Genomic DNA, 27,504 nt, shown 5'->3' with positions numbered 1-27,504 from the left:
GCCAACGGGAAAGTAATTAAACAAGAGCAAATTATTTTAGTGCACAAAGTGTCCAAGTTAAATGGTATGGCAGAAATCAAGTGAGAGGAATGAGTAAGGTTTTGAAGAAGAACTGGTATGCCCATAACTTTACACCACTTTTCCCATCTATAAAATGAGGGATATGAGCTATACAATCTCTATGATTATGACTAGTAGTATTATTACCATTAATCATAATTATAGCAACTAACATTCATTGAAATATTATCTGTGTATGGCCATATATTAACTCATTTATTACTCATAACACCTTATCAGGTGTGTTTTCTTATTAACATTCTCACAGATAAAGAAACCAAGGCACACAGAGGGCACACAGCTAGTAAATGGTGACACAGGATTTGAACCCAGGCAGTCCAGGTCAATAGCCCATGTCGTAAGATTCCTTCTGGCACTAAGATTCTGTGGTCTGGCGAGGTAAAGAGAGTGCCTTGGGAGGAAAAAAGAAGAAAAACAGGTATAAAGAAATTCCCAGTGGAGCCCTGCAGGCTGATGTTAACCCTGCATACATGCCCTGTTCATCTGTAGGCAACTCTGTGAAACAGAAGCAAGCCTGAGTCGGTTTGCATTGTCAGCGTAGCAATAGCAATAAAAAATAAAATCTGTAGAATTGTATTGATCGATTTCTAAAAGTCACGTACTAATTACCTTAAAACCAGTGAGAATAGAGTAGCGTGTACCAATTTAAAAGCAGCTGTGACTCTGTCCATTCCCACAGCTTCATGGAAATTAAATGCAGTGCATCTCCCAAACTGTAATGTGGTTATTTGGCCCATCTCACTTATTCACCTTTCAACTTCTTCAGCAAAAATCAAACACGTACCTCAGTTGCCTTGTGAGTTGAAATGCTAGACAGCATCCTTGAAAATTCAGCCTTCTCCTCCTTTATTCTGAAGAAAATCAACTGCCATGATTGGAGCTTAGAGTTCAGCACGTGTGTGTGTGTGTATTGGGTTGAACCATAGGAAACTGCCCTTTTGGTAGGCCCAAAACACTCAAATATCAGCAGTTGCCTATGGATATTTATATGTCTATATATCTTATATATCTATATATCAACCTAATATATCTTTATATATTATCAACCTAATATATTTTTATCCTACTAATTGAATGAGTCTCAAATTGCAAGGGGTTGAAAGGACTTTCTCTTAAGCAATTAAAACTCAAACTCCTAGGAAAGAGCAAGGAAAGGATCTGAGGGGAGGCAGAGGACACTTTTCTTTGGAGCTTCTGCCTGTACCCACCCTTCGCAGGCACTTTGATTTCTGCTGGCAACACAACCCATGGCTCCCCAGTGCATGCTCTTTCCTCTTCCCTTTCTGGTCGAAGTGTGAACAAAAAAGCAAGCCCTTCTCCTTACTTCTCTTCAGCAAAGCTAAAAAAAAGCCTAAAGAAAACCGAAGAATAAATTAAAGCATAAATACTTTCCTTATTAAAAAAATTACCAAGTCCAACTTTCTTACCCCAACATACAACTCATCAATTGCCAAACTCAAGTGTCTTGCTCAATGTCCAAAGAGACTCTTTTTAACTTGGGGCTATTCTCAAATGTCAACCTTTTCTTTGCCCCTCTCTTTTCCAGGGCAAAGATTGGTATAGATTGTTTGGAGGAAGAGCCAAAATAAGGATTGATGACCCACACTTAGGTCAAGGGCTATTGTTGTCTTTCAGGCAAACAAGAGTTTGTATGAACGTGTTGCTTTCCCACCCTTGCTCATGACCCCAGCAGTCAAAGGCGGTCAGCCTAGCATTCTTTCTCTCAGCCTTCTCACATGTGGGTTCCATAGGAGACTCGCAGGGTGGGGGGCTGTGGCATCTTCAATTCCTTCATCCCCTTTCAGCTCTTAGCCGAATTTTACATTATCTTCCAAACCTGACTTTAAAACTAGCGTTTCAGCAACATCTGAATATCCGAGTGCATTATCCAGAAACAGAAGCATGGTTGCAGAAGTCTTGGCAGGCAGGGAAAGAACATTAGGCAGAGTTTTCTTCTGCTCGCTTTGTAGTGGATTTTTTTTTAATTTTATTTATTTAGTTATTTATTTTTGGCTGCGTTGGGTCTTCGTTGCTGCGCCCGGGCTTTCTCTAGTTGCGGCCAGCGGGGGCTACTCTTGGTTGTGGTGTGCGGGCTTCTCATTGCGGTGGCTTCTCCTGTTGCAGAGCACGGGCTCTAGGCGCGCAGGCTTCAGTAGTTGTGGCTCGCGGGCTCTAGAGCGCAGGCTCAGTAGTTGTGGCGCACGGGCTTAGTTGCTCCGTGGCATGTGGGATCTTCCCGGACCAGGGCTCGAACCCGTGTCCCCTGCATTGGCAGGCAGATTCTTAACCACTGCGCCACCAGGGAAGTGCCTGTAGTGGATTTTTAACAGTGGTCCCTGCTTGTGTAGCTGTAATGACTTTATTAAGAAATGTGTTCTTGAGTAGTAAACTTAATCTATCAGACAAATAAAACCACAAATTTAGTTGAACTGGAAATCACTTGTTACTTTGGCTCTTTAACTATCATTATAACATAAATTGTAACAGTTACAACCGTCTCTGGGAGTACATGGATATTTTACAGCTATTGTAAATGAACAGTATTACAGTTAGAGATATGTGGCTATAAAACCACAGGAAAGGTAGTAGAAGAAAGAACACCTGGTTTCGTATAGGTTTCCAAGCCCTGTGTATCAAAAGACAGGAAATACGTGCTTCTCTATCCCCTTTTAGGTGATAACAGCAGTTTACTGTGTATTTATGCACCACGGCACTGCACACATTGGCTACAGATGGTTAAAGAGTCATGTTTCCCAATCTGTGGCTCTATTCCCTGAATGAAACCTACCCCTGCAACTGACAAGACTTCCTCCCAAATAATTGGAGTATCTAATCACTAGTCTTCTGGAATTCATGGCGTGGAACATTTGCTGTCCTTTTTTTTTTTTTTTTCTTGCAGAAGCTCAAAATTAATGGCAAGTATCATTAGCCCCAGCTGGCTGATGAAGAAACTGAAACCAAAAGACGTTGAAAATAGCAGACAATTCATAGAAGACGTACATGTGGCGAATAGACGTTTAAAAGGGTTCAACCTCATTAGTAACCAAATAAATGCAAATTTAAACCACAGTAACATACTATTTTCCCACTCTCATATTGGGAAAAGCATACTAACAATGACAATACTCAATGGTGGTAAGGATGGAATGAGTTGAACTCTTCCACTGCTAGTTAATAAGAGCATAAATTTGTAAACCTTTGTGCACCATGAAGTAATATCTCGAGTTGCATCAGGAGTCTTTAATGCGTTATCATTTGACCCCATAATTTCCCTTATAGGGTTTTGTATTAAGGAAATATTTATTTACAAAAATGTTCAACAGAACATGAAAGATAAAAGAAAAATGGAAAACAAAAACTCTAATTTCCAACAATAGGAGAAAGGAAAAATAAATGCTTACCATGTAGAAGATATTATGTAACCACTAAAATCCACATTTTAAGAATATTTAATAACATGAGGAATGCTCAAGACAAAACATTAGCTGAAAAAGTAGGACACAAAACTTTAAGTATAATTCTAATTGTATTCTTTAAGTGTATGGGCATAGATTATGCAAAACAAAAGTGGGCATGAAATGCTGCAAAGTACTAGCAATGATTCACATTGAAGGATGGGATTACAGGTGATTATTTTCTTTGTATATTTCTATATTTTCCAATTTTTCTGCAATGAAAAAATATCACTTTTATGATGGGGGTAGAAGTTAAGGAGGTTATTTTAAAAAGCAAAGTGCACAAAATTACTGAGCAAAGGAAAACCAGAGTCTGAAATGAGAATGCTGGCTTTGCAGTCATGTAGGGCACTAAGATAAAAACTCTGGATCTCATTTAGATGTGGAATCAAAAAAAAAAAAAAAGGCCATAGATACAGAGAACAGATTGGTGGCTGCCAGAGGCAGGTAGTGAAGGGTGGGCGAGATGGATGAAGGGGGTGAAAAGGTGCAAATCTCCAGTTAAAAGATTAATAAGTCCTGGGGATGTAATGTACAGCATGGTGACTATAGCTAATAATACTGTTTTGTGTATTTGACAGTTGCTAAGAGAATAGATCTTAAAAGTTTTCATCACAAGAAAAAAAAGTTGTAACTACATATGGTGATGGATGTTAACTAGATTTTTGTGGTAATTATTTCACAATATATACACATATTGAACCTGAAACTAATATAATGGTATATGTCAGTTATATCTCAAGTTTTTAAATAGCAAAAAAAAATTTTAACAAAAAATTTTTGAAAACCTCTTTCTGAGCCAGGAGTTTGAAATTGGACTCAAGACCCCTAAAGGTTTCATGTTTGAGTTTCAGATCCCACTTGAGATTTTGTTTAAAATGTTTGTTTATGTACTTATGTGCGTTTTTCTGGGGACACAGTACATAGCTTTCAGATATTTAAAGAAATCCTTGACCACAAAAATTATAAATGAACATGAAGTTTAGTTGAATAGCTAGTGAATCCATTTAGTCCGACTATGATTAATGTAGTCAAATCCTAATGTTGGTTTTTTTCCCCTACCTCATTAAACAGATATTTAATATTCTGTTCAGGATCGTGTTGACAATTCCTACAGATATAAATCTAATACACCAAGCTACAGTCCTTGGAATCTGACACATGGGCCCATTCAGAAGCCTAACTAAAATGCAAAAAGTAATGATATCTAAAAACAACAATTACTAATATTATTTTTACACATCACCAGGTACCCGTATATGTAATCTCATTTAATTCTTAACACAGGTGTGTGGTGTAGAGTGGTAAATATCACTCCCTTTTCACAGATAAGAAAACTAAGGCCCGAATACAAGAGATGGCTGGTGCACAGGCAAGCAGCTAATTCAGTCTCCTGACTCCCGAGAGCCACTGTTGTTTATACTTCTCAAAGTTTCTCCTTTTTTATTTGAAGGGGAGAAGAATTTGCCACCCCAAAATATGCCTCTTTGGTATAAAGATTATTTTAGACTGATGGAGAAAGCAATGACTTAAATCTGCATAACAACCTTACCCTTGTTTACTGTGCTTTGCCTGGTCACCTCCCATAACTGGCTCCCTCCTCCCAACATCTTTTGTCTTTAGTTGGAGATAGTATATAAGGTGGTGACTTGGGCCATTTTGGAGAGTTAATCAGTTCCCCTGGGTCTCTCCCATGTGTACAGGAGGTATACATGTTATTAAACTTGTTTGTTTTTCTCCTGTTTTTATTACAGGGTGAGGGTGGCAGTGTGTGGGGGTCTCAGCCAAGAACCTAGAAGGTTCCTTCCAGATATGCTTGGACTCCCTTCACCCAAAAGAAGTCTTTTCCTTGAAAGTTGGGTGAAGAGTACATGGCTACTGTATCATTTTTGCAACTTCTTTTTTTTTTAATAGCTCCAACAATTTACATATTTTATTTTATTGGCCGCACTGTGAGGCTTGTGGGATTTTAGTTCCCAGACCAGGGATCAACCCTGGGCCCTGGGCAATGAGAGCTTGGAGTCCTAACCACTGGACCGCCAGGGAATTCCCCACTTTTGCAACTTCTTGTGAGTCAGACTAGTTCCACATAAAAAGTTATAATAAAACAAAACAAACGACTCACTGAAATGAAAACTTAACTGAGCTAAACTAAAATAAATAAAACAAATTTTTAAAGCCCTCCCCTTGGCCTCTCACCCACCTACTTCAAAACCCCTGTCTTCCAGAGCCTTCTTCAGCTCTGTGTTGTCATCAGCTTGCTATAGCAGTTACTGGTAGGAGTGCCAAACATTGGCATTACTAGCTGAAGAGTAGAACAGATCATGTCAGTTGTCCAGTTGCTTTGAAAACCCAGTAAAAGTGGCCTTTTGTCCAATTTAAAAACTTTTTAACTAAGCCATTTAGTTCTTTGGTTATCTTGTGTAGACCAGGCTGAATTTCCTCAGAGGCAGGATTTCTCTGGACAACTTTGGGGCCGTGAAGTACACAGAGGGGATGCTGGCGTGCAGTCAAGGAAGCCTAAGACCAGAACCAAGCTGAGCTACTAATTGTTTCTAAACTTGGTACCCAGATTGAACTCCATGCTCTAACCTCACTGAGTGGTGTCACCCTCGCAAATACTGGGGGGCCTACCAACACCTGCCACATTTACCTTCTGGTAAAACATTGCTGAGTGGGCTTCCATCTCAGGAGACAATCTGAGTTGCTCTGTGTTCCCCTGTGATAGATGTGAAGTGATAAAGCTCCATGCCCAGAGGAACAGGAAGCCCAAGAAGGGATTCTCTGTATAAATTAGAGGGGGCGCTCTATATTCATTTTTTCTAATTTCTAATTATGTAAATAACTCACCATTCTATGTTTTAGCCACTTCATTGGTAAAAGAGGGGGAGGAAATCCCGTTCCTTGGTAGGCATCTGACTCACATAAAATAAGATTACATAATCACTGAAAATTGTATCAGCACACTTGAGGCTTGAGTTGGGCAAAAGCAATCAATAACCGTATGTTGAGGAGCTAGCACATACCAGTAGTTAAGACATAGCCCCAACCTTCCAAGACTGTACAGTCTGCTGGGAGAATAAAGACAAGTGTCATCCGAGGAGAAGCCGGTGGAGTCAAAGGCAAGAGACGCCCCATTGCTGGAGAAACAGAAAAAGCTTTTCAATTGTGAATGCACTTGATGAGGGGAGCTAAGGCAGTGCTTCAAATGTATTTCCTATCTCTTTTTTGTAGGCCCATAACAGAAACCTGCTCTCCATAGATTTTGATCATATGACTCGCACAGGAAAGATCTATGACGACCATCGGAAATTCACCCTTCGAATTCTTTATGACCAGACTGGACGACCTGTTCTGTGGTCTCCCATAAGCAGATATAATGAAGTGAATATCACATATTCACCTTCAGGATTGGTGACGTTTATTCAACGAGGGACGTGGAATGAAAAAATGGAATATGACCAGAGTGGAAAAATCATTTCAAGAACTTGGGCTGATGGGAAAATTTGGAGCTATACCTACTTAGAAAAGGTAAGCATGTAGGGGAAATAAACTAGTTCTGAGTTCCCGAATGAGAATATTGAAAGCGGCACTGAACTACCCGCCTTGCTGAGGACCTGCAGGAGAAAAGTCTGTGTTCTGGCTGTTCTGCTCTATAGAAGTAACAACAACAAATTATACCTGTAAGGATAAGCTGTTTTTCAGCTGAAAACTTTCCCCAACCCCACGCTCTGCCAGGTACTCTTTCAAACTGAAGTCAGGATAATGGCTTCGATTTCTCCTCATTTGAGCATATTTGTTCATGCTCCTGAAAATGTATCTTTATTATTATGAAAGCTCACACTGAAGTAAAATAGGTAGAAAATTATAAAATTGCGTGTTAATGTATCGCAGCTCCGGAAAAGAGCCTCTTACGCAGAGGATAAGGACTTCTACTTTTGTTAGGATAGTCAGTAAAAGTTTAGCGGTATACATTTGAAGACTAATTTTCCCAAGTAATCGGTCTGAGGAAATGGTAGCAGTGGGGCCTCGTTGGTAATAGTCCTTTGTATGTAATGACTCTCCAGTAGCATCTGTAATAGGAGCTCGTGGCCTCTGTCTGCTTGGAATGGGCAAGGATTTTAATCCCATCACTGGATCCATTTGTCAAACATCAGCCCCCCACAGCAAAATGATTTCTAGCCGGATCAGTATCAGAAGACAATAAGAGAAATTGATCTCTATCTACCATCTCAATCTCTGATGTCCTAAGATACTGTCTCTTTTTTCCCAAATCTATCCATTCAACTTATCAGTCCTGAATTAATTTCTGGGAAAATTGGAAGATGCCTTCCCTTGAGGATTCAAGGGTAGTCAGTGCAAAGTCACCCCTAGAAGTTCTTAGGAAAGTCATGGGCATTCATAGCTCACATCGCAAAATTTCACTATAATGATGCTAAGCCTTTCTGATATACCCCTGAAAGTTTTTTTTTAAAAAAAGTGTGCCAGCGGTTGTATGTTATTATAAAACTATTGTATTATTTCCCAGAGCCAGTCGCTGGGGAATTTGCCAAGTTGGGAATGCCTAGGAGATAAAGCAGAGCTCCACTTGGGAGCCAGGGTAAAGGAGGGAGTTCTCTGCTGTATCCACCTCCTGTCCTTTTCTGCTGAAGAAATCGATGAAATCTCTATAATCTGTACTCTACACTGGGAACATCTGAATTTTACAGAGTAGATCTTTTATCTTTTGAATTTTAGTAACAAGGATGATTGGCAAAATCGTATGACTACTGTCCACAAAGAGAGGCCACAACAGTGAGAGGCCCGCGTACCGCAAAAAAAAAAAAAAAAAAAAAAAAAAAAAAAATTAACTGAATCCAAAGATTTGGTGTACGTTCACAGAGGCAAGGCATATAATGATGACCATCATATGAAAAAAAGATGCCACTGATTCTAGCAGAATGTAGGCTGATTAGTCTTTCCAGGAATGAGGATAGGTTTGTGCTGATCCTCCCACAGGTCTACGTGTGACTAGTGAAGGAGCTGGCACTCATTATGAGTATGTACAGTTTTGAGGAAATTCCCTGGTGGTCCAGTGGTTAGGACTCAGCACTTTCACTGCCAGGGCCCGGTTCAATCCCCGGTCGGGGGAACTAAGGTCCCACAAGCCGCCGGGCACAGCCAAAAAAAAAAAAAGTATGTACGGTTTTGAACTCAGAGCCCCAGCCTCATTAGCGCCACAGTCTGGCCACTGAGCTAACTGCCTGTAGACAGTTGCTTCTATGTCTCGTAGAACTTTCCCTTTAGGCTGTCCATACGATGACAAAAGAGCCTGTTGAAACTTAAATTTCAGCCCTGCATATAGTTATTTAGCCTCTTCTCTGACACCAATGAAGCAATTTTATTGTTCCCCTTTTCTGGATTAACTGATTATTTCAGCACAGTTATTTCAGCAAAGAATGATGTGAAGCAAACTTCACATACGTCCGTTTTGCTACAGAAACTTACTTGGCAATAATTCTTTAAAAAAAAAAACACAACAAAGAGAGCTCCCTGAGACTGTCAGTGTCTGCAGTAGACAGAAATAAGACCTTATTGTCACAAAACAATGTATGGAGAAAAGCCCCAGTGACTTCCAAAGACTAGTTAACTGACCAGTGAGACAGCCAAATCGCTTGTGCCTTTTAGTTGACTTTTCTCCCTTTCTTGATTTCATATTTAATTTGTTCTCTAGTTACAAGATAGCCCGTGACTTAAGCAATGCTATTATGCAAAACTCAGAACCTACAAAACACATAATTATGGAATGGTTCTTTACTTTCCAAAAATCATCTATCACGAGATTGATTTTATTAACATTATTATTACCAGTGATAATAATCAATTCACTGAATAGAAGCAGCGATTAAATGAAATAACAATATAAAGCACCCAGCACATCTAGTCATTCAATAAAAGTTAATTCCTTTCCATTTAAATCGTGCATTCTAGTATTTATTCTAGTATTTATATGAATCGAAGAACTTAAAGGCTGGCAGTTACTGCTACTTGAAGGTAAATTAAAACAGGAAAGAACGGAAGGAAGGAAAAAAGGAAGGAAATTAAAGCAACTTTGAAATTGTGATTCTAGAAAGAAAAGGTAAAGAATATTCAATTTACCAAAATCCAGTTAACATGTAACTTTTCCAGTGAGGTGATGAGGTTCTGTGCCTCCCCGTGCTCTTTTAAAGTCCTCTCTTTAACATGGCCTTCGCTGGAACATTCTTTCACTATGTCTGGGGCAGAGCAAGACAAAGAGGCTGGCTCTAGTAGTATATTTTGAAGTAAGAGTTCTCAAACTTTAAAATATAAGTCTCTTTTTATACCTCAAAATACTTCTGGTAGTACCTCTGTAAATTTGCTTGCCATCCCTATACCATGATATATTAAAAATCAAACAGCAGATATTTCACCTTAATGTGCAGAAATTTTGTAAAAATTGTTTGACTTCCTCTAGAGTAAGTAAAAACTACTCGTATCATTTTCATGCGCAATGATTTGTAGCCATTAGGAGAAAAATAATTATTTGGCTGATAGCTGCGGTGGCTTAAATGATCTCATCTCTATTTAAAAAAATCAATTATTGTTTCTTAAGTTTTCTCTGTGCGGCCATTAATTCTCTATCTTGATTTATGAGCCTTCCCTGAGTTAATTATATTTTGAAGACTTGTGGGGCTAAAATTTTGTATTACAGTAAATTTACATCTTTCCATTTCCTAAAATTGTTCTTAAGAACTTCATTTTTAAATACATTTAAATATATTTTATAATCATTTAATAAGATGCTTTAGTCTGATACATTTACACAAAATTGCCTCTTTGGGGCTGAAATTTTCAAAGGCTGCCTCGAGGGAGAGAATGCAGCCTTTGGCTTGTGCTTCCAGGTGGCCCCAGACTGCCATCTGGTGGTCATTCAAATGCTTTAATTTTTCAAATTTCTGCCATTTCTCATTTCTACTCGTGTTCAAATGAGTATACAGCCATGATTGTTCTTGTTTTCTTCTTTACAATGATGTCACAGTCTTTTCGGATCTCACAATCAATTTTTAAAAAATACAAAGTCTCCCACTCCATTGTTTCAACGAATAAGAAATGGCCTTTTACCGTATAGCTGCACTATGGGCACTGGATGGACTCATAAGTATTGTTTTTGAAAGAGCTGATAATAATGCCCACCCAAAGTGAAAAAGCAGGCAAGTGAGAACTAAATGGTAGTCTGGCAACGCAACGGTTACATTCATGAGATTTCTAATCACATCATCCACATTTTTGCCATTGGCAGGAAGCTTTAAAACAGACCAGGGAGCTTTTGAGACAGCGCAGCATCAGCACCACCCAGGAACAGGGTCAGGCAGTAGTTTACTGCAGCGCAGAGGATGAGAGCAGGGAGAGAACACAATGGCGATGTGCTATAAATGTTTGGCAAGGCTGGTACAGCGACTGGAAAAGGCCTGGCCCAGGCAGGCTGGTACTAGATAATGTGTGCGAGCCATATGGTGATTGTCCCTGGCCCACATCGCAGGTGACAGATGTCATTTGTTCATGGCAAATTGACAGAAGAGAGTGGAAAGTAGCTGAGAAATCTGGCTTTCAGCATAGAGGTGATGCAAAGGCATCTCCCACCAATTTCCTCCCAGGTTCTGTTGAGTTCTGCCGTGGTCAAGGACTCAGTGGTCCCTTTGTGTCCTCGTGCCCCCGCAGGAGTTCCAAGTCTCCAGCCTTCTGTTCAGCAGATTTTCTGGAGCTACAGGGTGTCCACAGGTGATGAGGTGATAGGATTTCCACACAGCTCTGTATCCCCGGGCAGAGTACTTGGTGGAAAAGAAGGAAAGGATAAGCGAACAAGCAAATAAGTGCTGACTTTGACTTCACAGTACTGACATGCGATTCCATATCAATTCTCAGACGAGCAGGGATGACGTGCAGTTTCAAGAAGCATGTTCAATATTAGAGTATAATTTCATACTTAGAAGTTTTAAAAGTACATTATATATGCTTATGTAATTCATATTCATAACTATGTAATTTATATTTAGAAAATGAAAAGATACCTATTGTTTTCATAACAGAAACTTCAGAAAATAAAGCTCAACTAAATCTTTTTGCTTGATAAGCCAATTCTCAAGAAAGGAGGGGTAAAAGCTCCCTTAGGGAGATATATCAGAATTCCCAGGGGTGAACAATTTTTATTTTTATTGAAAGATGAGGCTTAAATGCTTTTCAATTAGAAATAGGGTTTGAGTTCTCCCTACAGTAGTGTTCTTTTTATGTCTATATTTAAAATTAAAATAAGATAAACCAATATCAATGAAGCACCCATAACGTGCAAAGCATTATACCTCAACAAATAACTGTTTCTGAAATACAGATCAGTTTGGGGGAGAGGGCTTGCATAACCAGAGAAGTCTTCACTGTTAATGGCATGTTTCCCTAATATAGTTTAAAACACGAATTGCAGAGCAATACAGTAGTCCCCCCTTACCTGCGGGGGATACGTTCCGAGGCCCCCAGTGGATGCCTGAAACTGTGGATAGTATGGAACCCCATATATACTGATATTTCCTGTACTATCGGGCAGGTAGCAGATACAGCGTGGATACACTGAACAAAGGGATGATCCACATCCTGGGAAGGACAGCGTGAGATTTCATCACACTACTCAGAACAGTGTGCAATTTAAAACTCATGAATTGTTTATTTCTGGAACTTTCCATTTAATATTTTCAGACAGCAGTTGACTGTGGGTAACTCAGAAAGCAAAACTGCAGATAAGGAGGGGACTACTGTAATAGTAATATTTTATATACAACTTTTCAGAAAGACACCTCTATAAAGTCAATAAGTATTTTTTGGTGACTAATACTTAATATGTGGCATGCCCTGCCCCCCATTTACCTCCCTCCAATCCACCTCCACATTGAAGCAATAGTAACCTTTCTGGAATACCTACTGGATTGCCCTGTCCTTCGATTTGCTTTCAGCGTTTTCCTTGTTGCCAGCAGGTTAAAGTCCAAACTCCTTAGCGTGGCTTAGAAAGCCCAGTGTGATCTAGATCCAGCCTACCTGCCTGGCCTCAGCTCTTGCCATTCACCCACCCCTTCCAACACACCCATACTCTGGCCACACAAAATTCCTGTCATTCCCTGAAAAAGCCATGTTCTCTTTCTTATCCTGACCCTCACAGTGCTATGCCCTGTGTCAGGAATACTCTCCCCATCCTGTTCCACCCACCACCCTGCCTTTATCTGGGCAACCCCTAGTCACCCTTTATGTCTCAACTCAGATGTCCCAGCCTCCAGGACGCCTTTCTTGACCTCTTATCTGAGTTAGCTGCTCTTCCTCCGCTTCCCATAAGCGCCCTGTACTTCCTCTGTCATAACACATTTCACACTATATTATAATTGTCTGGTTATTTGTCTTTCTCTTCCATTAAACTGTAAGTTTAAGATAGACACATTATTGCCCACTACTGCATCCACTAGGGTCCACCACAGTGCCTGGCACACAGTAAGTGCTCCATAAATTTGTGTTGAATGGATGAATGTGTATTTTCTTTAATCTCCTGAACTCCAATGGTACTATTATGCTGTCGTGCCTTTGTCTCGTTTCAGTCTGTGATGCTTCTCTTACATAGCCAGCGGCGTTATATCTTTGAGTATGACCAATCGGATTGTCTGCTCTCAGTCACCATGCCTAGTATGGTGCGCCACAGTTTACAAACCATGCTTTCAGTGGGCTACTACCGGAACATCTACTCCCCACCAGACAGTAGCACTTCTTTTATCCAAGACTATAGTCGAGATGGCCGACTACTACAGACCCTGCAGCTGGGGACAGGGCGCAGAGTTTTATACAAGTACACCAAGCAAGCAAGGCTGTCCGAGATTCTCTATGATACCACCCAGGTCACATTAACATATGAAGAGTCTTCTGGAGTGATTAAGACAATACACCTGATGCACGATGGCTTCATTTGCACAATCAGATACAGGCAAACAGGTTTGTTGTGAAAGGGTGGTGATGTATACAACCACATCAGTCTTATGAAATTTTTGCTGGCCACAGTCTGAGATATAAGCATTAACCTATAGACATTCTTCAATTCAACCAAATTTCACTTGCATTATCAAATCATCTTCCATTGAAAATGAAAAACATAAGTGACATGAAAGCTGATTCCTTAAAAACATACAGTACATTTCTCTTTCTGTGTCTCAGCTCTCAAGAAAGTTGAGTTCTAGGTACCTAGTCTAACTGTGTACCGGTCCCTACTCACCACCAAATCTTCCCAAAGATGCAGCTGCAAGATATGAGTCTCACTGAAACTAACTCAAGCCCTATATAACCTCTATAAGCCTCAATTGATGGCAACATGTCTTTAAAAGTCACAACTTTTGATTATACTTCATCCTTTCGGTTTATAAAATGCCCAAATCCAGTTACTTGAATGCTGGAATTGGTCAAAACCTGACCCTCTGACTTTGTAGCACAGGTTAAATAAACTGAAAGTATTTTTGTCTGTAATTGTTTTTAAAAAAACATGTTTATAATATCAGTTTCATCACCTCAACTACTGGATGGGTTATTACTTCTAAAGTTCCTATAGTTAAATTATTCTATAACTATAATATACAGTATTTAAAATTTTTTCATATTTGGTGACCACAACTATGAGAATATATATATCTATGAGATGAGATGCCCAGGCATTAGATATCAGAGGTCAATCTCTAATATTTTATTTTGAATGTAAAAGCATCCATACTAAAGAAAAGAACACTAGAACTTTCTGATTGTTCAGTGTTGAGCGCCTAGCTTTGTTCTCATTATTTTTATTTTGATCCCTTCAGGACCTCTTATTGGGCGCCAGATTTTCAGATTCAGTGAAGAAGGCCTTGTGAATGCTCGGTTTGACTACAGCTACAACAACTTCCGCGTCACCAGCATGCAAGCTGTGATAAATGAAACCCCTTTGCCCATAGATCTGTACCGATATGTTGATGTCTCTGGTAGAACAGAGCAGTTTGGAAAATTCAGTGTAATTAATTACGATTTAAATCAGGTCATAACTACTACAGTGATGAAGCACACCAAGATCTTCAACGCCAATGGACAAGTCATTGAAGTCCAGTATGAAATCCTAAAGGCAATTGCCTACTGGATGACTATTCAATACGATAATATGGGCCGAATGGTAATATGTGATATCAGAGTAGGAGTAGATGCCAATATAACAAGATATTTCTATGAATACGATGCTGATGGGCAACTTCAAACTGTTTCTGTAAATGATAAAACCCAGTGGCGTTATAGTTATGATCTGAATGGCAACATCAACCTCTTAAGCCACGGGAATAGTGCTCGTCTTACTCCTCTCCGATATGACCTCCGAGATCGCATCACCAGACTAGGAGAAATTCAGTATAAAATGGATGAAGATGGCTTTCTGAGGCAGAGGGGAAATGACATATTCGAATATAATTCTAATGGTCTGCTGCAGAAAGCCTACAATAAGGCTTCTGGCTGGACTGTGCAGTATTACTACGATGGGCTTGGGCGACGTGTCGCCAGTAAGTCCAGCCTAGGACAGCACCTCCAGTTCTTTTATGCAGACCTTGCCAACCCCATAAGAGTTACTCATTTGTACAACCACACGAGCTCAGAGATTACATCCCTGTATTATGATCTCCAAGGTCACCTTATTGCCATGGAGCTAAGCAGTGGTGAAGAATATTACGTAGCCTGTGATAATACAGGAACCCCGCTAGCCGTGTTCAGCAGTCGAGGTCAGGTGATAAAAGAGATACTGTACACGCCTTATGGAGATATCTATCATGACACTTACCCTGACTTTCAGGTCATCATTGGTTTTCATGGAGGACTCTATGATTTCCTTACTAAATTAGTGCACCTGGGGCAAAGAGACTATGATGTTGTTGCTGGTAGATGGACGACGCCTAATCATCACATATGGAAACAGTTGAACCTCCTTCCTAAACCATTCAACCTCTACTCTTTTGAAAATAACTATCCAGTTGGCAAAATTCAAGATGTTGCAAAGTATACCACAGGTATTTAAACGGTGTAACACTTTATGCTAAGGTAAAGAGAAAACTCGTTTATCACATAATCTCAATGCCTTTGTAAATATGCTTCCTCTTCCTGCCAGCTAGCCCACAAGTTATTGTGCAGTCACTCTCTTCCTTAGTCTTCTAGAGTGAGCAGAACTGTGTATGTTGGCATAAAACATGATGCTTTTGCATCCCAGTACATTTTCTCTTTCCCTTTAAGCTTTCTTTTTGTAGTTTTCACTCTTAAAAGTTTCTACAAATAATTTCATAGAAGAAAAATCGGGATTCTGTTGCATCAAGTAAATCTAATATCACAGTCTGTGTGGCCTTATTACCACTACCACATTGAGAATTTCCACACAGTAAACTGAGCTGATCTCTGTGATTATCCATGAATCAAAAGCTTTCCCTGGGGAACGGATCATATGTTTTGGAGTGGGTGACATAAGGGGGAGTTTATCCCTAACTTACCATTGGCTAAACATATCGAAGGCAGGAGAGGCATCTTTCAAGCTTTCCACAAAATTTGTAAAGTATGGGCTTTAAAATCTTTTTTTCTTTTAAATTTTTGTCTCACAGACATTGGAAGTTGGTTGGAGCTATTTGGTTTCCAACTACACAATGTACTACCTGGATTTCCCAAACCAGAATTAGAAAATTTGGAATTAACTTATGAGCTTCTACAGCTTCAGACAAAAACTCAAGAGTGGGATCCTGGAAAGGTTAGTATATGTTTTACCATCTCTATTTAGCTGAAAAAAACAGAAGAGCATCCAACACCGTGAAACATATATTTGCTTACTTATGTTTGAGTCTTCTTGAATATTCACTTAAATGTCCATGATTAATAAGGAGGTAGAAAAAAGCTTCCATGAGGAAAGGATCAGGGAATTGGAGCTTTGGGAAAAGAAAAGACTAATGTGTGACTTGATGACTGCTGCAGAAGAAAAAAGTGGAACTGAACTTTAACAATTCTAAAATGGGCTACCAAGGGCAATTATGGAGGGGGACTTCCCTGGCGGTCCAGTGGTTAAGACTTTGCCTTCCAATGCAGGGGGTGTGGGTTCAATCCCTGGTGGGGGAGCTAAGATCCCACATGCTTCATGGTCCAAAAACCGAAACAAAACAGAAGCAGTATTGTAAAAAATTCAATAAAGACTTTAAAAATGGTCCACATCAAAAAAAATCTTTAAAATAAAAAAGGGGCAATTATGGATTCTATATAGAGAAAATTGTTCACTAAGAGACCTAAAACATCAGATCTCCAACTGCAAAATAATTCAGGGCATAGTGCATTAAGAGCATGGGAATAACAAATTAAATTATTCTGATAAATGGGACTTCCCTGGCAGTCCGGTGGTTACGACTCTGACCTCCATTGCACGGGGCACAGGTTCAATCCCTGGTTGGGGAACTAGGATCTTGCATGCCTCATGACGCAGCCAAAAAAAAAAAAAAAATTATTCTGATAAAGAAAAAGTATAAAAATACAAACACATGGGCTTCCCTGGTGGCGCAGTGGTTGAGAGTCCGCCTGCCGATGCAGGGGACACGGGTTCATGCCCCGGTCTGGGAAGATCCAACATGCTGCGGAGCAGCTGGCTCCCTGAGCCATGGCCACTGAGCCTGTGCATCCAGAGCCTGTACTCCACAACGGGAGAGGCCACAATGGTGAGAGGCCCACGTACCACAAAATAAAAAAAAAAAGGAGGCTAAACAATACACTACTTAATAATGAAGTGATCACTGAAGAAATCAGAGGAAATCAAAAAAATACTAGAAAAAAATGACAATTGAGACACGACGACCCAAAACCTATGGGATGCAACAAAAGCAGTTCTAAGAGGGAAGTTTATAGCAATACAATCCTGCCTTAAAAAAACAGGAAACATCTCAAATAAACAACCTAACCTTGCACCTAAAGCAATTAGAGAAAGAAGAACAAAAACAGCCCAAAGTTAGCAGAAGGAAAGAAATCATAAAGATCAGATCAGAAATAAATAAAAAAGAAATGAAGGAAACGATAGCAAAGATCAATAAAACTAAAAGCTGGTTCTTTGAGAAGATAAACAAAATTGATAAACCATTAGCCAGACTCATCAAGAAAAAAAGGGAGAAGACTCAAATCAATAGAATTAGAAATAAAAAAGGAGAAGTAACTGACACTGCAGAAATACAAAGGATCATGAGAGATTACTACAAGCAACTCTATGCCAAGAAAATGGACAACCTGGAAGAAATGGACAAATTCTTAGAAATGTACAACCTGCCAAGACTGAACCAGGAAGACATAGAAAATATGAACAGATCAATCACAAGCACTGAAATTGAAACTGTGATTAAAAATCTTCCAACAAACAAAAGCCCAGGACCACATGGCTTCACAGGCGAATTCTATCAAACATTTAGAGGAGAGCTAACACCTATCCTTCTCAAACTCTTCCAAAATATAGCAGAGGGAGGAACACTCCCAAACTCATTCTACAAGGCCACCATCACCCTGATACCAAAACCAGACAAAGATGTCACAAAGAAAGAAAACTACAGGCCACTATCACTGATGAACATAGATGCAAAAATCCTCAACAAAATACGAGCAAACAGAATCCAACAGCACATCAAAAGGATCATGCACCATGATCAAGTGGGGTTTATTCCAGGAATGCAAGGATTCTTCAATATACGCAAATCAATCAATGTGATAAACCATATTAACAGATTGAAGGAGAAAAACCATATGATCATCTCAATAGATGCAGAGAAAGTTTTCGACAAAATTCAACACCCATTTATGATAAAAACCCTGCAGAAAGTAGGCATAGAGGGAACTTTCCTCAACATAATAAAGGCCATATATGACAGACCCACAGCCAACATCGTCCTCAATGGTGAAAAACTGAAACCATTTCCACTAAGATCAGGAACAAGACAAGGTTGCCCACTCTCACCACTCTTATTCAACATAGTTTTGGAAGTTTTAGCCACAGCAATCAGAGAAGAAAAGGAAATAAAAGGAATCCAAATCAGAAAAGAAGAAGTAAAGCTGTCACTGTTTGCAGATGACATGATACTATACATAGAGTATCCTAAAGATGCTACCAGAAAACTACTAGAGCTAATCAATGAATTTGGTAAAGTAGCATGACACAAAATTAATGCACAGAAATCTCTTGCATTCCTATACACTAATGATGAAAAATCTGAAAATGAAATTAAGAAAACACTCCCATTTACCAATGCAACAAAAGAATAAAATATATAGGAATAAACCTACCTATGGAGACAGAAGACCTGTACGCAGAAAATTATAAGACACTGATGAAAGAAATTAAAGATAATACAAATAGATGGAGAGATATACCATGTTCTTGGATTGGAAGAATCAACACTGTGAAAATGACTCTACTACCCAAAGCAATCTACAGATTCAATGCAATCCCTATCAAACTACCAATGGCATTTTTCACAGAACTAGAACAAAAAATTTCACAATTTGTATGGAAACACAAAAGACCCCGAATAGCCAAAGCAATCTTGAGAAAGAAAAATGGAGCTGGAGGAATCAGGCTCCCTGACTTCCGACTATACTACAAAGCTACAGTAATGAAGACAGTATGGTACTGGCACAAAAACAGAAATATAGACCAATGGAACAGGATAGAAAGCCCAGAGATAAACCCACGCACATATAGTCACCTTATCTTTGATAAAGGAGGCAAGAATATACAGTGGAGAAAAGACAGCCTCTTCAATAAGTGGTGCTGGGAAAACTGGACAGCTACATGTAAAAGTATGAAATTAGAACACTCCCTAACACCATACACACAAAAAAACTCAAAATGGATTAAAGCCCTAAATGTAACGCCAGACACTATCAAACTCTTAGAGGAAAACATAGGCAGAACCCTCTATGACATAAATCACAAGATCCTTTTTGACCCACCTCCTAGAGAAATGGAAATAAAAACAAAAATAAACAAATGGGACCTAATGAAACTTAAAAGCTTTTGCACAGCAAAGGAAACCATAAACAAGACCGAAAGACAACCCTCAGAATGGGAGAAAATATTTGCCAATGAAGCAACTGACAAAGGATTAATCTCCAAAATTACAAGCAGCTCATGCAGCTCAATAACAAAAAACAAACAACCCAATCCAAAAATGGGCAGAAGACCTAAACAGACATTTGTCCAAAGAAGATATACAGACTGCCAACAAACACATGAAAGAATGCTTTAACATCATTAATCATTAGAGAAATGCAAATCAAAACTACAATGAGATATCATCTCACACCAGTCACAATGGCCATCATCAAAAAATCTACAAACAATAAATGCTGGAGAGGGTGTGGAGAAAAGGAAACCCTCTTGCACTGCTGGTGGGAATGTGAATTGATACAGCCACTATGGAGAACAGTATGGAGGTTCCTTAAAAACCTACAAATAGAACTACCATATGACCCAGCAATCCCACTACTGGGCATATACCCTGAGAAAACCATAATTCAAAAAGAGTCATGTACCAAAATGTTTATTGCAGCTCTATTTACAATAGCCAGGACATGGAAGCAACCTAAGTGTCCATCAACAGATGAATGGATAAAGAAGATGTGGCCGATATATACAATGGAATGTTACGCAGCCATAAAAAGAAACAAAATTGAGTTATTTGTAGTGAGGTGGATGGACCTAGAGTCTGTCATACAGAGTGAAGTAGGTCAGAAAGAGAAAAACAAATACTGTATGCTAACACATATATATGGAATCTAAGAAAAAAGAAAAGGTCATGAAGAAACTAGGGGCAAGACGGGTATGAAGACACAGACCTACTAGAGAATGGACTTGAGGATATGGGGAGGGGGAAGGGTAAGCTGTGACAAAGTGAGAGAGTGGCATGGACATATATACACTACAAAACGTAAAATAGATAGCTAGTGGGAAGCAGCCGCATAGCACAGGGAGATCAGCTCGGTGCTTTGTGACCACCTAGAGGGGTGGGACAGGGAGGCGTGGGAGGGAGGGAGACGCAAGAGGGAAGAGATATGGGAACATATGTATATGTATAACTGATTCACTTTGTTATAAAGCAGAAACTAACACACCATTGTAAAGCAATTATACTCCAATAAAGATGTTAAAAAAAAAAACAAGAAAAAACAGTATACAAGGGTAATGAAGCAAAATAATAAATATTACAGAGAGAAAGTCTCTGGAAAAATAGGAATACCAAAACATTCAAGGTTCGGCAGATAATTCCATCACTTAATGAGGTACAAATGACAACAAGAAAAGAACTTTATCTTTCAGCTGAAAGAGGAATATCTGTGTTTGCCAAAAAAAATGGCTTTAACAAAATAAAACTGAAACTTGGGGTGAGAGGGCTTGAAATTCAAGTATAAAAATTATAAAGGAAACGAAATTCTAAATAAGTACTATAGGCTTATCCCTTTTTGTAAATACATATAACATGTAAATGCTTTTTGTAATTAAACGTCCTGAAAAAAGTTTAACAAAATTTTGAAAATTTCTGATGCTTTGCAATGGATACTTGGAGGTTCATTATTCTCTTCTCTTTATTTCTTAGTATGTTTGAAATCTGCCATAGTAAAAAGGTTTTTTTTTTAAATCCACATAAAAAGATCCATGGACTTGCTGATTTGCCCTTGTGATTTATAAGGTCATAAGCTACTTGAAAGCAAGAATGATGCCTTATACCGTCTCTTTATACCTCACTGTGGCTAATGTATTACTCTACATCCAATAAGAAACAGCTAGTCAGTGTTCGTTGAATGGGTAAAAATAAAATGTCTTTGTTTGGGGGGAACTAGACCCACTTAAGTGCCTTTTAGCTCTGTGATTCTGTGGTATCAAGTTTTAACGTATTTGCTTATGCTTAACTCTTAACTCACCAAGATATCAAGAAATATATGCCAGGTGATCAAGTCACCTGTTAGTCTTTTCCAAAGCTCTGGTGAAGAGATTCCAAACGTGGCTTGTTTTTAAATCACAAACCAGCAAATTAAAGAGAGAAGGAAGCAACCTGGCAAGCCTTTGCTTTCTACAGTGACCAAGCGTATGCTAGGTGTCTAATCGTCTGCTGCCTTTGCTCTGTGCCTTTCTTCTTTCCTAGACCATCCTGGGTATCCAGTGTGAGCTCCAGAAACAGCTCAGGAATTTCATTTCCTTGGACCAACTTCCTATGACTCCCCGATATAATGATGGACGGTGCCTTGAAGGAGGGAAGCAACCGAGGTTTGCTGCTGTTCCTTCTGTTTTCGGCAAAGGTATAAAATTCGCCATCAAGGATGGCATAGTAACAGCCGATATTATAGGAGTAGCCAATGAAGATAGCAGGCGGCTGGCTGCCATTCTCAATAATGCTCATTACCTGGAAAACCTACATTTTACCATAGAGGGGAGGGACACGCACTACTTCATTAAGCTTGGGTCTCTGGAGGAAGACCTGGTGCTCATCGGGAACACTGGGGGGAGGCGCATTCTGGAGAATGGTGTCAATGTCACTGTGTCCCAGATGACTTCGGTGTTGAATGGGAGGACTAGACGGTTTGCAGATATCCAGCTCCAGCACGGGGCTCTGTGCTTCAACATCCGGTATGGGACAACTGTCGAAGAGGAAAAGAATCACGTGTTGGAGATCGCCAGACAGCGTGCTGTGGCCCAGGCCTGGACTAAGGAGCAAAGAAGGCTGCAAGAAGGGGAAGAGGGTATCCGGGCATGGACAGAGGGGGAAAAGCAGCAGCTGCTGAGCACTGGGAGAGTACAAAGTTATGATGGGTATTTTGTTTTGTCTGTTGAGCAGTATTTAGAACTTTCTGACAGTGCCAACAATATTCACTTTATGAGACAGAGCGAAATAGGCAGGAGGTAACAAAAAAAATCTCTGCCTTTGCGTCACCAAAGACTGCCTGTTTTTAAAACATAAAATGGTTTATTGTATTGGTTTTCTAGATCAGAACTCTGTATATGTAAATATGGAGGAGAAACATATCCAACTGCCTTTCAATGTGACGGAAGATGGTATTTTAATATTGTTTGTTTAAACTCTTTAAGAAATGACAGAGATTTTTAGTTCTTGTGTGGCAGTATTCAAAATAACACAAGTAGAACTCAACTAAAAAAAAATTTTTTTCAGCAAGCACCGCTTTCAATTTGTGGAACCATGCCGATGTTCAAATATAAAGAAAGAACCCAAGGTTCTCTATGTCTATTGTGACACGTGGTTTCATATTCAGCTTTTGGCAGAACTTGCGGGCTATTTGAAAGGTGGTGCAATCATATCTGAACCTTGCATTTTGAAAGACTGCCAGCTCTTTCACATGTTCCAGATCTGTTATAGGAAACTTTGAAAGAAGTGTAAAATGTCTTCGGCCACCATCTCCTAGAGTCAGGACCCATTTGCCCTTCATCCCTGATGATTCCTCCTTGCTTGTTGAAATAGATGCCATGTTGTTGTGCTGTGTTTTGGCGTGTGGTGGCTGGGTTCTGTCTACCACGCTTCCCTGTGGGTGTGGTCACCAAACCCAATTGCCACTATTTGCTCGTGTGTACATGATACCAAGGCAGCTGGCCAATGTAACTCCTCCCACCCAACTTGTTTTGACTACATTTTGTACTCAGTTGTCCAGCTGTATTAGTGTCATGAAAACATAGCTTTTATTAACCTGGGTAGGAATTTCTCATTTATATATAGGGTGTGTTTTGGTCATAGTTTCACATTCGTGATTCAGTATTTATACACTAATCCAATGGTTTTGTGCACATGAAAGGTAATTTACTACAAAGTGTGATTCTGGTACAAAAAAAAAAATAGGCTTTCACAGGCATACATGCCTGGGATGCCGACACATTACACTCACTACTACTGCAGAAATTCATAAGAGCCAAAAACCTTTAAAAAAAAAATAGACATAGTACTAAGGTGAAAGGAAAGTACCAAAGGGAAGACCAAACTAAACATCACGGGAAGTTGCTGCCACATTGTTTCACCCCACTTAGATTTATCTTTCAAATGTGCAATTCTGTATTGAACATCTCCCAGCCATAGGAAATTTAATTAAGTGAGTCCTTTCCAACCTAAAACATTTCAACTAATTATAGAGAGGCAGACTATTTTTTACTAAGATAATTTATATGGTTAGTTATTTTAGTTCTCTGTCTTTGCCCATTTATTTTTGATTTAATCATCTCTCCTGCCTAGGAAAATAGCTATTTTCCAGGAAGGGTTATTTTGTTCTACAATCATTTAAAATGCAGAAAAGATCAGGATTAGTGTTAATATCAGCTGCAGTTTCTCAATCTGTATGAATCCTGTCGTAAAAGAAGCCCCTTGGTGAGCTGGGAGTTTTGTGCCCAGTGACAAAGAGACAGTTTGTAAACTGCTGTGCAATTGTAAGTTACCACAAATGAAAATACAGGACAGCACAATGTGGCCTGTGGAAAATTCTCCTGAGCCACCTTCAGCACTTTCATCACCAGGTCTGGACACTCACTATGTCTGAAGGAGAATTTATGATGGAATGTCACAGTTTGGATTCTTTCCAGCCACTACCTAAATGCAGTGTGGGGTCATTGCCTTGCTTTGTGATGACAGTCTTTTTTGAAAATATGCAAAGTCAGAATCCAGGCTCACATTAAGGTTTTTAAAGAGTCTGGCTCCTAACTACACAAAGAGTGAGAGAAAGGCAAGGGCCCGCTGACTGACAGTAGGGGAGGGTGTATCCAGACATTTCATTTTCAAAACCTTCAGGTTGGGATTACACATGTATTCCAAGAGAGAGAAAGAATTCACGATGAACTCACTCATATTGGGGTTTTTTTCCCCTGAATCAGGCCTGTGTTAATGGTATAGTATTTATTCAGGACAGGATCTAAAATTACTAGCAAACTTGTTGAAAATTTGAATACCTCCACACCAGCCTAAAAATGGACCTTAAGTTCCTAGAACCTCTGATGTTCTTTTAAATCAATGGAAAAGTAACTTATGAACTGTATATAAAGAGTGCATTCATAAATGTGATGATGTATTTTATCACTAATCCAAGATGTCAATATTAGAGTCTATTTTGCTTATACTTTAAGCGATTATACTTTTTTGCAATTCACTGATGATGTATCATTTTCAAACTGCTTTAAATATCCATTAGAAACAAGTATTTGAAGCTTTTACTTAATAGTAATTACCATGAACTGTGCATTTCTAGTTTGAAATACATATTTAATTTGTGCCTTTAGTTTCTTAAAGTTATATTTGTATTATATTCAGAAAATGCACTTTTTATCACTTAGAGCTGTGGTTTTAATACTGCCTTGAACTACTACTGTTCTCTTTACCACTTCCAAAGTTTTTTAGGAGGAAAGAGAAAAAAACCCAAAAGGTTAGCACTAATGAGTAGTAAATCTAAGAGAAACATTTTGGCATTTCTTAATAAGAACATGGAGATATTGAGTACATCACTTCCTATTCATGTGAATACAAAGGATGCCTTTATTGACTTGTAGTTCTGAAGTTTAAATTAATGAAAGAACAATTCATTTGTATTTCTTGATGAAAGTAAAAGCATTTTAAAGAGAAATATATGAATTTCTCATACCCAGAAGACAGGTGGCTGACACTACACAGCCACACACCATTCAAGTAAGTTCAAGTGAGAGCACAGCAGTTGGGCTCTCCTATGAAGAATATTCTGGGCCGGAGGCAGGGAATACTCCATGGTTGTTTCTTTTTCCTAGTTAGGCCCATTTTATTTGTGCTTTGTTTTATTTTGTTTTGACTCTTGCACTACAGTCTAGAGATCCAAATGAGCTGAAAAGTTCACAGTTGAACAGACATTTAAATATATTTATTTTTAGTTGTCATTCTAATCATTACTGATTAGAAGCATGATTCCTGAAGGAAAGGGATATAAAGCCCAATTCATACTAATTTTTAGTAAAACACTCACCATATAAATAGGCATATGTTTTATTTTTAACCCAACAAAATAATGTATAAAATAAGCGTGTCCTTTACTGTCAATTTATCTAGAAGATCTATAATATATAGACTATATATATAATATAATATATACAACATAGCCAAATGTATGAAAACTTAATGATGTATAATTTGGAATTCACATGCTATGTAGAGAGGTATACAATTAATTCTAATTTTTGTAAGATTGTTCTTTTTCATTACTATTGACACAGTTTCAAGCATCCTATCATGTTGTTTCTACTTTTTTTCCTCTCTTTCCTTTTTTTAAAAAAATTTTTAACCAGACCAGGCCCTACTGTAATAGCACCTAAGAAAGTCAGGGCAAAGTTTTTGCATTTATAAAGATATGTTCCTGTAAGGGCAACTGTAATGGAGTTCAGTGGTAATGGAAGCAAAAGTACAGTAATCAAGTACTGAAAGGAACTTTTGGAGAGACTGGAGAGTATTATAGCTTGTGGAAAAACAGAAGGCTACAGGTTGGATGCAACGTTCTTGTGTTCTTAGAGGAACTCACGTACACATAGCTGACCTGACTAGTACTTCAGATCTCAGACTGCTCTTCCACAGCCTTCTGTAAGGTTCTTTATTCTGCAAAAAAACAAAAAAACAAAAAAAGCAAAAAAACAAAACAAAGAAAAAAACCAGAAAATAACAAACAACAACAAAAAAGAATTCAACCACAAAATAGTGACTGTTTCAGTGTGTCCTTCACGTGAAAGCTATTAAGGACCAAATATACTACTGTGTGTAAGAAGAAATTACTTCCTAAACAGTAACTGAAAATAGTTAGAGTTAAACTTGCTGTGGATTTTGTCTTGGCAGTTGTCATCTTACATTATTTGTCAAAGGAAACGTGTTTGGCAGTTAAAAAAAATCTTTCCTTAGATTTAGTGGTGGACTTTAACCTCTTAAATAAATGTTAGTATATCAGATTGTGTCCTTGAAAATATTTTACTTGTATGATTCATGACAATGTCTAAATCTTTACTATTCTTCTGGCAAAAGCATCAGTAAGAAAGAAGGTGAAAAAGAGAAGTATAGCCTTTACGTCAGAAAAATATTCTTTTTAGCTGCTTACTTTCTCATGAGAAGTAAAGATGTTTACAGTGTATGCCAAGATTTTCAGTTTCTATATAACAACAGTTAGAGGTTCTAATCATACAGGAAATTGTGTTATAATGGCCTGAGCCATGTTGCTAGGAAACAATAGGTTCCAGTTTTGTATTCCTGCTCTCAATCCTGTGCTGAAAAGTGACTGGATACTGTACAGGTTCATGTTCTCTGGCTGCAGTTAAATGGTCTTTTGCATTTTGCTCTGGCTTTCAGGCCAGAAGCATGCATTTTTCTACAAGAGCATCACAACATGCTGTAAATATTTAAAGTTAAACATTATGTGTCGATATTTGAAAGAAAAAAGTACTTTGAATATTTCATTTTTAAAAAATAAAATTGCAAATGAACACTGTGTCCCATTTTATTCATGCGCCAAACTGCATTCTCAAGTCAGTCTGGTCACCTGAGATTTGAAAAGTGGCTCCCTAAAAGGGAGCAATAAAACCACATCACCTTGAAAATATAGGTGCATAAGTCAAAAAGGCACTAATCCTAAGCAGACGCCTCTTCACTTTTATTTTTCATACATATAGGATCTCTGCCATAAATGACCATTTAATAAAAATAAAAATAAAAAAAGAGTAGCTGTTTCAAGTTTAAATGCCTCTAGGCTAGGACTCATAAAGGTTCTCTCTCCTGCTGATGCCTTTCTGGGCAATAGAAAGAAAATTAAGAATTGAAAAACAGGGGTGGGAGGGAGCTAGGAGAGCAGGGCAACCCAACGCATTGGCAAAGAATGAATGGGGCAGGGGAGGCAATCAGGAAAG

At 38.8% G+C, this 27,504-nt stretch overlaps 1 protein-coding gene across 4 annotated transcripts in view; it reads left to right on the top strand.

The window, feature by feature from the left end:
• The window catches only part of TENM1 (teneurin transmembrane protein 1), a 619,648-nt gene extending 594,555 nt beyond the window's left edge, over window positions 1–25,093 (top strand). For 3 of the 4 annotated variants that reach the window (XM_079909820.1, XM_079909817.1, XM_079909819.1), the window contains 5 exons: window positions 6,771–7,067; window positions 13,166–13,553; window positions 14,405–15,625; window positions 16,205–16,347; window positions 21,758–25,093. In XM_079909820.1, the coding sequence (XP_079765946.1) occupies window positions 6,771–7,067; window positions 13,166–13,553; window positions 14,405–15,625; window positions 16,205–16,347; window positions 21,758–22,516 (2,808 nt within the window). In that variant the 3' untranslated portion in view covers window positions 22,517–25,093. The remainder of the gene's footprint in view (window positions 1–6,770; window positions 7,068–13,165; window positions 13,554–14,404; window positions 15,626–16,204; window positions 16,348–21,757) is intronic. The other variant, XM_079909818.1, reaches the window with a different exon arrangement.
• Window positions 25,094–27,504: the final 2,411 nt, after the last annotated feature.

The sequence above is a fragment of the Stenella coeruleoalba genome, assembly GCF_951394435.1.
Source record: "Stenella coeruleoalba genome assembly, chromosome: X".
Classification (NCBI taxonomy): domain Eukaryota; kingdom Metazoa; phylum Chordata; class Mammalia; order Artiodactyla; family Delphinidae; genus Stenella; species Stenella coeruleoalba.
The sequence above is the reverse complement of the archived record's forward strand: the minus strand, read 5'-3'. Positions and strand labels throughout refer to the sequence as shown.